This window comes from Ctenopharyngodon idella, chromosome 8 (assembly GCF_019924925.1).
Source record: "Ctenopharyngodon idella isolate HZGC_01 chromosome 8, HZGC01, whole genome shotgun sequence".
Classification (NCBI taxonomy): Eukaryota; Metazoa; Chordata; class Actinopteri; order Cypriniformes; family Xenocyprididae; genus Ctenopharyngodon; species Ctenopharyngodon idella.
Window position 1 is genome coordinate 2,978,486 of NC_067227.1, and position 14,011 is coordinate 2,992,496.

At 38.5% G+C, this 14,011-nt stretch overlaps 2 protein-coding genes across 3 annotated transcripts in view; one reads left to right on the forward strand and one right to left on the reverse strand.

Annotated features, from left to right (window-relative positions):
* Positions 1 to 4,901, forward strand: part of bin3 (bridging integrator 3) — a 73,604-nt gene extending 68,703 nt beyond the window's left edge. For both annotated transcript variants that reach the window (XM_051902267.1, XM_051902265.1), the window contains one exon: positions 3,410 to 4,901. In XM_051902267.1, coding sequence (XP_051758227.1) covers positions 3,410 to 3,556 — 147 coding nt within the window. In that variant the 3' untranslated portion in view covers positions 3,557 to 4,901. The remainder of the gene's footprint in view (positions 1 to 3,409) is intronic.
* A 321-nt stretch (positions 4,902 to 5,222) lies between these two features.
* acsl2 (acyl-CoA synthetase long chain family member 2) overlaps positions 5,223 to 14,011 on the reverse strand; it is a 34,126-nt gene continuing 25,337 nt past the window's right edge. Inside the window, exons 12-21 of the mRNA XM_051902256.1 lie at positions 13,144 to 13,278; positions 12,922 to 13,056; positions 12,663 to 12,758; positions 12,387 to 12,459; positions 10,333 to 10,421; positions 9,981 to 10,097; positions 9,160 to 9,303; positions 8,940 to 9,041; positions 7,699 to 7,770; positions 5,223 to 5,925 (exon numbers count right to left, since the gene is read on the reverse strand). Coding sequence (XP_051758216.1) covers positions 5,785 to 5,925; positions 7,699 to 7,770; positions 8,940 to 9,041; positions 9,160 to 9,303; positions 9,981 to 10,097; positions 10,333 to 10,421; positions 12,387 to 12,459; positions 12,663 to 12,758; positions 12,922 to 13,056; positions 13,144 to 13,278 — 1,104 coding nt within the window. The 3' untranslated portion in view covers positions 5,223 to 5,784. The remainder of the gene's footprint in view (positions 5,926 to 7,698; positions 7,771 to 8,939; positions 9,042 to 9,159; positions 9,304 to 9,980; positions 10,098 to 10,332; positions 10,422 to 12,386; positions 12,460 to 12,662; positions 12,759 to 12,921; positions 13,057 to 13,143; positions 13,279 to 14,011) is intronic.

The following is a 14,011-nucleotide window of genomic DNA, read 5'->3' on the forward strand; positions in this document are numbered from 1 at the left end:
CCAACATGTATCTTACAACTCATGAACAGGTCTGTGGGTGTGCTGTCTGAAGCCGAGACATAAATACGGTGCCGTACCTGCGTTTTAGCTTGTGTGTGGCGGCATCATTCATTGGCCATTTTGATTGATCTCTGACAGGTCCAAGGCGGATTTTCCTGTGAACAAGTTTTCCTTCCAGCCCCACGTGCTGCACGGCAAACAGATCCCCTCTCCCCTCTTCATGTGGTGAGACCACCATAAACAGGACAGACCAGTATCCGCTTCCATTCAGCACTGGGCAGGAACTGGCCTCTCATAGATCACAGAGCGCCACTGACGGCCAGCGTGGAGTCTTTGATTAGAGTCTGAAGTCATTTCGAGCAATCCCAGAGGCAGTTTACACAATCTATTCAAAAGAGATGTGCTTCATCACAGTGTTTGGTGCCGCATTTATACATCTGCCCTACAAAAGCCCTAAAAAGTGTCTTTGCAATCCGTGGGTGTCTGAACTCAATGGCTGCTGTGTGAACAGTGGAGTTGAGTTACATTCATCAATCGAAATTCTGCTGTGTATCACTAACTAACAAGACCGTTTCCCGCTTTTATGGCCTCTGCTTTTCAGTAACAGTCATAGTGGCTTTGCTGAGTGAAGTATTGCTATTATTGTTGCTCATTTTTAGGATGAATAATTTGAACACCCTTGAAGGGAAAGTCCCCCCCCCCCCCTTCACCCAGTCAGTGGGGTCCAAATCATTGTTTTTTGTCATTTTTGTTTTGTTCTTTTTCTGTACAAATACTTTGAATGAATGAATGAATGAATGAGACATTTATATATTAGATATATCTCATTGTATGAACTTAAAAAAAAAAAGTTGACATTTAAAAAAAGATTAAAAAAAAAAGATGTGTTCTACAGAAGAGTCACACAGGTTTGGATTGACATGAGGGTGAATAAATGACAGGAATAATTTTTTTTTTTTTTTTTTTGTGAACTGTCCCTTAAACAGTAAGTATTAATTTGGTGACTTGGAGGTGGGCCAGTAAGAAACCACCTAGCAACCATTCAGAACACCCTGGCAACCACATGTCCGTAGATCACATACTGTAGCAACACCCTAGCATCATGGTGGCGAGTTTTGCGCTGACAAACATCACTCGTATTGTCTTGAGAATTTGTTTTCTCACTGGATTTTAAAGCTATAGTAGATGTGGATTGTTTTTTTAAACACACATACAGTAAGCAGCTTGAATAAATGTGCTGTGTGTAGGTTTGAGAGCCGAGCAGCTGTATTTCCCAGCGCTTTCAATGGCGGCCCACTCCTCCTGGAGTCTTGTAATGTGATTAAAGGCTATTAATCATCAAAGCGTCTCTCGCGGGACCCCTGACTCACGGGCCGGGGGAAGAGCAGGGGCGGGACGTGTCAAGAAAGCTTTCAGCCGACACTCGCTCGCTCACACACCGATCACAGAAGATCAGGGTCACCCACTACCCACAGACCCATGAGCGTTATCTCTGGATGATTTTTGGTTTTCTTGTATGAGCGGGAGTGAAGAATATCCCTTGTTTATAAAAGCCAAGTTCTTTATTTAGATTAGTGCTTGGCGTAAAGTTGTTTCACATTTTTCAAAAACAAATTAAGGCTAGAAATGGCCTCAGATATGCAGGGATTTTGTATTTTAGTTTGGACAGGGCTTATGTGTCCTGTCGGAATGATCACTTTTACAGCGTCACGATGTCATGGAAAACGTGGGATCTATTATTGAGTCTGACTTTCTGATTCAAAGGCTGTGGGTCCAAAACTTTGACGAGTGCCTCGGACACGGGTCGGGTTCGCTATTAGTGGCCTCGGGTCTCGGGTAATTTAAAATAAATGTGTTTTTTCTAAATGTACCTGAGAAGACCCTGAATAATAAACTTTAATCATCTTATGGTAAGGTAAATAACATTACGGCAAAAGTTATAGGATGTAATGAGGTTACAGTGATGAGTGATTGACATTTCAGCACTTCTGCGCGTACTTGCGTGTTCATGTGAAGGAGTTCCTTCACCCAAAAATGAAATTCCTCATGTCGTTCCAAACCCATTAGACCTTTCATCTTCAGAACACAAATTAAGATATTTTTGATGAAATCCAAGAGGTTTTTTTATTCCCCATAGAAAGCAACATAATTACCATCATTTAAGGTCCAGAAAGAAATTGTTGAATAAGGTTATTTTTTTTGTTTTTGTGCACAAAAAGTATTCTCATCGCTTCATAACATTAATGTTGAACCACTGCAGTCACGTTGACGATTTTAACAATGTCTTTAATACCTTTCTGGACCTTAAATGATGGTAATTACATTGCTTTCTATGGGAGATAAACAAAAAAAAACCTTTTGGATTTCATCAAAAATATCTTAATTTGTGTTCTGAAGATGAACGAAGGTCTTACGGGTGTGGAACGACATGAGGGTGAGTAATTAATGACAGAAATTTTATTTTTAACCCTTTAAGTGTATTTTTGAGAAATGCACATAGAAAAGGAACACGTTTGTAACCTCACAGAAATCCGTCTTATAGCTATGAGATCCACTGGTCACAATTGAAAGAACTCACAACTTATCCATCAGGCAGGCAATAATATAAAGTAATAATAAATGAGTAAATAAATAAGTGAAAGTAATGGAGAAGCAGCCAAATCAGTCAGCAGGACACTGGAATTGTTCCTGACTGACTGCGGGGCTGCAGGCTGTGTAAACCTCAACGCTGTTTACGTTCGGATCCAGTCGGTTTGAATATAAATGCTGTCGGACTCGGGTCTAATTTTTTAGGGTCTGTCTCGGGTTGGGTTTTTCTTTAAAAAAATTAATTTCTACACGTCAGTTTCGGGTAAGAAGTAATTTGGGTCGATTCGGGTCTGGTACAGATTTTAGGACCCAAGAAGACCTCTAGTGTCAATCCTAAGGGGCGTGGCTTTGATTTTTAGGGGAGTGTCCACTACGAATCATGTCAGATTTTAGGTGGTATTGATCACACATTTTGTGTGCTGTTGTTGAAGAATAGTGACAAACATTGTCAGAAAATACTATTAAATTGGCTAATTTATGAGATGATGGGCTTGTACAACACAGCTACTTTTCCCATCATTCCCTGCGACTGCATGAGAATAATAAAATACATAAAAATGACCAATTAAATAGCTTATGCACATCATTAATTATTATAGTAGCTTTGTGATGTGGCAGACAGTGAAAAGGAAACAGGAAGCCTTACTTTGTTCCAAATTAACATTTGTTACTGTGATTCAGAACAATCAAATCAGAAATTCACAGTTTAAAACAAATGAAAAAAACAAATTTAATTGTAATACTAGTAATGTGTGTATTGTTGTATTGTACTTGACCTCTCTTTTCCTTTGTTTCTCACTCATGCTTTGTTTTCTCTCAGGTGGCCTATTTTACCGAGATGCACAATATCTTCACTGAATTGACGGATCAGATTGACCAGGGCGGTTTGACAGATGAACAGAGGAAGCAGGAGAACGAGGCCAAACTGAATGAGTTGCGCGCGCTGTCCATCGTGGCCGACGACTGAGACAGAAAACACCCGCTGATACGCCACAGATGTTTTAATGAAGTCACGTCAACAGTTATTTATTTCTTTTTCTGTTTGTTACTTTTTATTGATAATGTAGAAGTCTTATTTTGAATGTCTTGTTGACAAATGAAGCCATCAGGAAACACTAGTGAAACCTTTTAACAGGAATGTGTTCAGATTCTCATATTAGCATGAAGTTTTGATTCTTAGCTGGAATATCTTACCTGGATTTTTTTCCAGTTAATGTCACTTTTTGCTAATCAAACTTTTTTTTTTTTTGTCTCGTCGGTTTATTTTTGTCTTTACAGTCACTACAACCAACCAACGATTGATCATTGAAGTTCTAACAGATAATTTACATGTTTGTCTTACAGCTTTCCCATCCACAAGAGGCCAAATATTTAAGTTCTAAATAGTTCTTATAAGCTAAAGCTTAGTTTTCTATACGAGTTGTTCGTAGAGTTCACACACTACTTATGATGTACTCTTAACTTTTTTCCTGCTCTTTTAAAGCATCTTTACAGAATAGTGCAACACTGGAATCGTGCAGAGAATCAATATTTATATGAAACTGTTGACTGACATTTTATCTCGGAAAAATGTTACAGTGCAATTGTCAGTGCTCTAACATGATGCTTTTCACATGTGTTTAAATGATACTCTGCCTCCCTCTACTGGCACATCTGAAGCATTTTTTTTTTTGTAACTGGCCTGTGTTTGTGCTCACTGTATTTGGTTTGAAGAAAAGACCTTTTGTTAAAGTTTTTTTTGTTATATTTACCAATAGTCTTACAGCTATAATACACAATGTACTGTTTGGAAATGTTGCCAATAGTTTCAGGGCCAGTTATTTAATCCACACGTTTTCATCGCATTTACTGACAATCAATATATAATGAAGTATTTTTTAAACCAAGAGCTTTGAATATATAAATGGAAAATTTTTGGTTCGGTTTGACATGAATATTTGGATAATATTATAAATTATATACAGATAATTGGAATATTAAAAGTGCCTTCACAGTAGGTGATGTTGCTCACCATGGTCATGGGTTCGATTCCCAGGGTTAAAATGTAAACCTTGAATTCAGGTCAAGTCATTTTGGATAAAACATCTAACAAATAAATTAAAACTTACAGCATGTTTTACATTCCTGCTTTGCTTTTAAAAGACAAAACCTGAAATAACCCAAAACATTTTCTCTAAGACTCTGGACCATAGCCTTATATTATCAAAATGTGTGTATTTGTCTCTTTTCTCAAATTGAAGTGTTGTTCTTTAAATGTGTGTTTGCAATTTAGTTGTCATACATCCTTACAGTAAACTGGTTTTGGACATCCACGGTTTGTCTGATGTGTTTTATGTGTATCATTTTATTGTGAATGAACTTGTTTTTTTCCATCCAAAGGGATACGGGAGTGATCTGGGTTAGGGCACAGTGATGGGCAAAATTGCGACCTCTAGGGGTTTAATCGTAGTTTTTTGTTTGTTTGGTTTTTGTAAGCAAGAGAACAACATCCTAATACCTTTCTCCAAAGTTCTTGAGTGACATCCCTATGAACCAATCAGAACTGGGGTCAGGGGTTCATACACCATTCTCAATCAATCAGCTTTGATTTTATAGATGGTGTCAGTCAGAGCATTGATTAAGTTATAAGAAAATTGTAATAATGCATTGTCTTTATTCTTCTGTCAATAAAAGAGTAAAATACAGTCTATTAGCTGCAATTAGTCAAACATTTACAGTTGAAAATACTCATTTACAGACTGTCAAACATACAGACATTTCATATCAACAACAAATGAAATGCATCAAATTTCATACAGATTGTTCTTTAGAGGTGCAAAATCAAACTCGTAATTACAAAACTGTAAAATATCTATGAAACTGACTGAAAAGCTATTCTTTCCAATAAGTTCATCTGATCCCCAAATGCATCCCAACATTCCTGATCTATGTGTTAGGATGGAGAGTGTCTGTGTCTCAGTTCAAACTATGAAAGCCGTCTAAAATGACCTAAAACACCATCTAGATCACTAAATGAGAAGAAGTGAAGACTTCAGTCTTCATGACAATTTATCATAAATTATTGAGAACAGTTTCCTGTCAGTAACATCACCCTTATTTAGCAAGTCTTTTTAAGTTAGTTCAAATGTTTTAGAGAAAATCGCTTGATAAATGCGATGTTGAGAGTCTGTCCTGGACTGCATTAGTATGTGAGGTCTAAATGGATGATTTACTGTACATCTGTGCGATCTGCTCACTGAAGAGTCGCCGTAGATCCACGCGCTTGCTCTTCAGGGTCGGTGTGAGGAGGCCGTTAGACACGCTAAACATTTCAGGGTGCAAATATAAGTCCTTCACCTGAGAAAGAAAGAGAAAACAGCTGAAACACAATCTCTCCTCTGATATACTTGAGTAGATATTCATAGATTCATAAATAAGTCTTTTTTGACTTCAAGGCCCCCTACTGTCCACAACAGTATTCGAAAGGTATTATGACTTTTCCTTAATAGTTGTTTTAATCCGTAATCCATATTTGAAAAGTAGTCCAACCTTGACAACTATTTTAATATTTGCAAGTGCTTTAACCAAAATACAAGCTGCACATTTCTGTTGTCAGTCCTTTAAAAATGTGTTTCCATACAGTGCCATTTTTTTTTTTTTTTTTTTTTTTTAAATATGAGGGATGAATCATATTTATATTGACATCATCTGACACATGCTGACAGTTAAGGCCCCGATATACTCAGAAAAATTATTTTTCGTTCTTTGCTTAGAGGTAAAAAGATTTAGTTTAAATACTTTTAACAAACATCACAATGCTGCGCACTTTCCTCTTGATAAAATAAATACACAAGAAAAATAACAGCGGTGTTAATGTGAATGTGTTTGCACAAGCTGTACAATTCGGCACTCCAATCAAGTTACGTCACGTTTATTTATAATAAACCACTTTATACAATGAATTGCTTTAAAGCAGCAGCTTTACAGTATTAAACATGAAAAAAAAAAAAACAGTGTCTTTTTCAATTAGAATTACAACTTCATTTTCTACTATAAAGTTGCTCTCCAGTGTGTTTGTGTTTTTACTCGCGTCTGACCTCGACGGACTGAACAGAAGAAAGGAATCGGAGAAGATTTCCACGTCAAAGAAGGCGGAGCCTCAGAGCCACACCTACCTATTACATAATCACAAAGGGCCAGTGGTAGTTTGAAGTTGTTTACCAGCCAGAATAGAGTACCTCAGGGATGACATGTTTTTGTATGCAAAACCCAGAAGCGAGTTAGCATTTTAGGACTTCCGGTTCCATTGCACTAAACTCAATGGGTTTTTGCTAAATCGCCTGAAATAAGGTCTGTGGTTAACAAAGCCTCTAAATATTTTCACGTTTTGATTAATGACATAAAACACACCAGTTATAACCCGCTTGTGATTTTTTAAACCTTTATTGTGTCTTAAAAACGGCGGTTGCTAACAAATTGCTAAAAGGGACTACTTCCTTTGGCAGGGACTTTAGACATCATCATGACAAACAGGACATTTGGACAGCATTTCTCATGAAAAAGTGGATAAGTATTCATACACAGCGCAAATCATAATCAGCGAGCATGTTTTTAAATAAAGTTGTTTTCTAAATAAAGTTTGAGGAAGCTTGGTTGATCCGCGACCATGGTGTGCTGTAGTCCGTTTATAGCCTACTGTTAGCTTTTTATATCTGACGACTTTATTTAGGCTTCAAAATGTATAAATGTTGTGTTAACTTGTAAAGATTATCTTGATAGACAAAACGTGTAAGTGTCATAACCCTTTGTTAAACACAGAGCTTATTTTTTGCGATTTTCCAAAAGTCTATGGGAAAAATGCATAGGCTTTCGATCGAGGGAACCCGTGCGCCGCTAACTTCCGAGTTGGCCTACAAAAACACGTCATCCCTGAGGTACTCTATGAACTTTTTCAGAAAGTTCACTTTGACAAGCTATTTCGAACTCCAAACGGACTTCGTTTTGGCCTGATTTTGTTTGAAATGACTTCACACCAGTTCATTCTTTTATTTCATTTGAAGTATATCAGGACCTTTAAACTGTAAATAACCCAGAATGCTCCTCTGAGGTGTTTCTGAGGATCTACTGTACCTGCTCAAATGACTTCAGTCCAGCCTCCTTCCCCACTGCCGTCATGTCCTCCAGCACGGCTTTCTTCACATCCTACCATTCAAACAGGATGAAAAGATGACATTTCACTGACCACATAAGCATGTTATTTCCTTTTAAGGCTATTGATATCTCATGCTAAGTTGAGAAATTGCAGTGTGCGCACAAGTGTTAGGTGTTATGAGCATGTTTAGCTCTTCCCCTGCCAGAATTTTTTTTAAAAGTGTCATAGCCCCCAGAATAGTTTGTTGTATGAATGTCTGAACATACAATATATCAAGAGAAAGAACAGAGCCTTTGCTTTTGAACAACAAAAAACATTTTATTCTAGCTTCATGCATTTTTTTTTTTAATCAACAGTTGAATGTGACTAGGTGTCATAAAAAAGCAACATTTTGAACAAAAAGCTGAGAAAATTGCATTTTTGTCAAAGACTACATTCAGATCGGATTCAGAACAATAATCAAAACAGATCGAGTCCATCAGCATCCCCAAAATTTCACAGTCCTGTATCTCTTCATGGGTCAACATTTCATTCAGTAACGTGAGGCAGATTTGATTTATGTGCTGTTGAATGTTTGATGATCGCGTTATCTTAAGCATCTGCTCAAATTTATCTGCTTCTATCGCTGGTTTCTGCTTCTCTTTTAGAAGATGCATAATAGTGCCCCCTACTGTATAGAAATGAAAACACCGATTGCCAGTAATTTCCATCAATGGCAGGGAAAGAGTTCGGTACAGCACGGCTCGCTTTAATTTCAGTTTGCTTTTCCTCTGCAGTTTAGTACCTCTTCAAAGTGGGTGGGATTATAGACTGATCGTATAGCCCTCTGTACCGCCGTGGATCTGCTCCTCGGCTACCAACGAGTCTGCACCTCATCTACTGACCACGATACAGCCATTTCTACAGTTGAGTGCGTTTAAAGCAAGTCGTTTAAAAAAAAAAGTCGCACCAACAAATCATACTACGGTGGCTGTTACTATTTAAACCTAGCAGGTTTGGTTTCTCGTGTTTCAAATCCAGTGACGCTGGTAGTGGTGATTCTCTCTGACCAATCAGTGATCTGCAGTGTTAACAGGTTTAGTATCAGTACGGCTCATCTGGAACCTCCACCGAGGTGGTACTATTTAAGCGGACCGTATCATGCAGTACCGAGCTGTACCAACCAGTGGAAAAGTGTCATTAAATTTGCGTGTGTGCTGTGTATGGCATTAAAGCTCACAGGATTTTGACAAAGCTCTTCATATGATCCGACTATCCCTCTTTCTTTGGCCCAGTCAACAAACACCTCCGGGTCTGGAACTACAACTCCTATAAGATGAGACTAAAAACAGAGAAACACGAGGATGGTGTCAGTTTCACTGCACAAAAAAACCAAAACAAAAGTACTGTTAAAGCACAATGCAAAAAAAACTGTTGTACTTAAATGCGTGTATGCTTACTTGTAGACTATCTCCATGCACAAAGACTTGCAGAACAGGAACACAGCGAGTGTAGACGTTCTCGATCTTCTCGGGAGCGATGTACTCGCCCTGGGACAGCTTAAAGATGTGCTTCTTCCTGTCTACAATGCGCAAAGTCCCATTCTGAAAGATCAAATGTTCACACAGGATTTCGTTCAGAACATTATGAACAATTTATTACAAGGATAATATATACCGTATACAAACAGGCTGTAATGACTTAATCCTGGAGGGAATTTTTTCCAGCATAATTTTTGTATTTTTGTAGCCCAAAATGACTGAATTTACTGCAGATATTTATGGCATTTTTTGTGTTGTTTTGCACTGAACACCCACCAATAATCATTGTGTACTTATATAATTAGTGTTAGTGACAGTAAGAGTACAATTATCTCTAAATACTTTTGTGCATAATTACTAAAATAGTGGTTATGGTCCCCTATGCACAAAGCAATGGTGACCGCAGCAGAATTCTGCTTCGATGAAAATACAGAATTGAGTTAGACACAATAGCTTGCACACTGTCACCAGGATACTTGAACACATATTCATCTGTTTGGATTCTGAATTATGGATTTCTATTAGCTAATATTGTTCTCCCTCCTCTCAGGTTAACATCTTACAGAAAAATTGTGGAAATAAGTCCAAAAATTGAGCTGCTGATAATGCAGAGACTGTTTGATTTTGCACTAAATTCTGTGATTGCAGAATTGCTAAATCGTGGATGGACTTTAAAGTAATTTGAGGTAGCAATAAATCCAATTTGAAGTGTGCAATCCTTCTGGAGGATGAAGTCTCACCGGCAGCCACTGTCCCACGTCTCCAGTGTGAAGCCAGCCGTCAGCATCCAGAGCCTCCCTCGTCCTCTCTTCATCCTTCAGATACCCTCGGAAGACGCTGTGACCCCGGATACAGATCTGCCATGTGCATGTATAACAGTATTCAACAGCTAATCGATTTGTTTCAGTTAACATTTGAGTCAAAAGTGTTCCCAGAAGACCTCACACAGTGTGTTGTTACTAAGCAAAAGCATTGTCAGATGCCTGTGTTACAAGTCATTTGCCACAATTGCTCACCAAATGACCCACAACTGCAGAAAAAGTATCCACATTGGTTGGTGGGTTAATTTCTCACTGGGATCAAGATACTTACCTCTCCTTCTCCATTCTTGGCATAGTAGTTCATGTCTGGGATGTCTGTCAACTTCACCATAGCGCAGGGTAAAGGAGCTCCAACATGACCTGAAAACCATAAGACTGCTATAAGGCCAGGCCAAATATACTGGATATTGTCAGTTTAAAAAAAAAAAAAAAAAGTACAATACAGTTCAAAGGTTTGGAGTCGGTAAGGACAAATTAAATTTATCAAAAGTGAAACAATAAAGGCATTTATACATTTTACAAAATATTTCTATTTCAAATAAATGCTGTTCTTTTGGACTTTTTATTTGTCAGGAAATCCTGAAAAGGAATCTAAAAAATATAAAGCAGCAAAAAATATAAAGCTGTTTTTAACATTGATAATAAGAAATGTTTCTTGAGCAGCAAATCAGCATATCAGAATGATTTCTGAAGGATCATGTGACACTGAAGACTGGAGACGATGCCAAAAATTCAGCTTTCCCATCACAGAAATAAATTACTATGGGAAGCAGGGCGAGGCCGAGAGCTGTGGGAACGGAGCGAGGCTGATGGCGTGACTGTTAATGAGCGTCACCTGCACGCCACACCGGTCTTGAGTCTCACAGAGGAACTCTGGAAGGATAAAAGGAGGAGTGATGACCAGGCCTGGACTTTATGTTTTTTATTATGGTTATAAGCGGCAGTCGTCCCTGAGGGGCTGCTGCTTTTCTTTCATTTTGTTGTTTATGTTGTCATTAAAGTTATGTTGATAGTTTGCCGGTTCCCACCTCTTTCTTTTTCCTGAGCCTTTAACTTTGCTACAATTACATTGTAAAAAATATAAAATTAGGTAACATCCATCCATCCATCCATCTATCCATTCTCCTCCACCTATCCGGGTTGCTGTGACAGCAGGCTAAGTAAGGCCACACATCCTTTTCCCCGGCTACTTTCTCCAGCTCTTCCTGGGGGATCCCAAGGTGTTCCCAGGCCAGCCGGGAGATAAAATCCCTCCAGAGTGTCCTATGTCTGCCTGAGGTCTCTTCCCAGTTGGGCATGCCCGGAACACCTCCACTGGGAGGCATCCTGAAAAAGATGCCCGAATCAACTTAACCGACAAAAGGAGCAGTGTCTGTACTCCAGGTCCTTCCCGGATGTCAGGGCTTCACACCCGCTCTCTCATGATTAAGCACAGCCACCCTGTGGATAAAACTCATTTGAGCAGCTTGTGCCCGCAATCTCGTTCTTTCGGTCACTACCCAGAGTTCATTACCATAGGTGAGTGTTAGATTGACTGGTAAATTGAGAGCATCACCCTCATGCTAAGCTCCCGCTTAACAACGATGGTCTGGTACAATGAGCACATTACCGCTGCAGCCGCACCAGTCCACCTATCGACCTCCTGCTCCAACCTACCCTCACTCGTGAATAAGACCCCAAGATACTTGAACTCCTCTACTGTGGGAAGCAACTCACCCCCTACCCAGAGTGAGCAATCCACCTTTTTCCAGCTGAGAACCATGGCCTGTTCAGTGTTTAAGAATCCACTCAACAGTGCTCAAAATGCTAGGGGGAAATGGTGGTATTGTCATATTTTTGATATTTCAGTACCGACTTGGTACCGAAGTCGGTACTTCTGACAACCCTACCCTCCGGACCCCCATTTTGAAAATGGGAACAACCACACCCATCTGCCAATCACCAGGTGCTGTCTCTGATTCCCATGTGATGTTGAACAGGCATGCCAACCAAGACAGCCGACTATATCCAAGGCCTTAAGTACCTCAGTACAAATCTCGTCCACTCCTGGCGCCTTGCCACTTCGGACCTTTTTAACTACCTCAGTGATGAAGAAAATTACAAAACAGTTTTTTTTAAATTGTAATAATATTTCACAATATTCCTTTTTTTGCTGTATTATTTGTCCTTGGTGAGCATAAGAGTTCTTTCAAAAAGCATTAAAAAAATCTTACTGACTTCAAACATTTGAATGGTAGTGTATGTGAAACAGAGCACAGTATGCAACAAAAAATGTCACATGACCTCACTCTGCTGCATGTTTCATTAAGAAATTGCAACACAAACCTGCACTCCAGTCACCAGGCATAGAAAATGTACATCCAGCTGTGCACTCCGTCTGCCCATAACCCTCAAATATCTGAAATTATATTAAACAAACCCTGTCAATATCATGAACAATACTGGTGAAAATATCCCATGTACACGTCACCAAAACAGTGTTATTTTAGTATTATGTGGTATTTTTATTTTTTATATTTATGTAGTATTTAGTATTTTATAGTACTTTCAGTAGAGGAAAATACTTCATATTAATTTGTACATTTAAGTGAGGACTCTCACCAGACAGCCGAGGGTGGCCCTGAGGAAGGAAAGGACAGTTGGAGAAATTGGTGCAGATGCAGTGAGGATGAATCGCAGGTTTCCACCCAGACTGGCCTACAGGAAGAGAGAGAGACGAATGAATGGACATTATTTTGCTCTGCTCACGTCACAAATATATAACGTATATATATATATATCTCTACAAAGGGGCGCTCCAATATCTTTTCATCAAATCTTTCAATAGCAGGAGCGTTCGGTTATTGTGACAGAGACGTACCTGTATCTTATTGAAGATCAGTCGATCCCACAGGCTGTTGTTCCTCACGACTCCACTGCTCAGTTCTGCCTGTTTCCTCCTCACGGCGTAATGGAGGATGACTCTTCTCAACGGGGACGTAACCGAGCCCAGAATCTACACACATATGACATTCATCACTTTAAAGTGAGTGATTATTCTCCATTTGTGTCGAAAAAATTAACGCTGATGCGCAGAACACACTTTATCATAGATGCGGTTGAGTAATCGAGGGACCACAGGGAAGAAGGTGGGCTTCAGGGTCTTTATGTCATCCATCAGCAGAGAGATGTCACCCTGGTAAAAACCAACTCTTGCTCCATGACAAAACATTGATACCTGATGAACAGAGGAAGAGTACACAATAAAATAGAGAACAAGAATACAACAGAACAATATAAAAGGACATGAAGCTGGACAGATGAATTTAATACGAAAAACAAAGTCAATATGCAATCATAGATAACACTTTACAATATAGTTCATGGACGTGCTGGACGGCTCGGCTTTCTAAAAGTGTGTCGCTCAAGTTCAAAAAGCGTGTCTCTAGACCAGAGATTCTCATTGACATAAATTTGAAAGGTTTTATAAAATAACATACAATAAAACAAATAGCATTTATAAATTTGGGTTAATGTTAATTTATACACTGCTGCTTTGAAAAGTTTGGAATAATTAAGTCTTTTTTTAAAAGAAGTCTATTTTGCTCACCAAGGCTGCATTTATTTGACCAAAAATACAGTAAAAACAGTAATATAGAGAAACATTATTACAATTTAAAATAAATTATGCAAATGAAAGTTTTTTTAGCATCATTACTCCAGTCTTCACTGTCACATGATCCTTCAGAAATCATTCTGATATGATGATTTGATACTCAAGTAACATTTATGTTTATTATTATTATGTTGAAAACAGTTAATAATAACAGTTAATACTGCTTAATATTTTTGTGGAAACTGTTATACACTACCACCAGTGAAAGAAAGAAAGAAAGAAAGAAAGAAAGAAAGAAAGAAAGAAAAGAAAAGAAATCACAGGAATAAATTACATTTTAAAATATTACAATAGA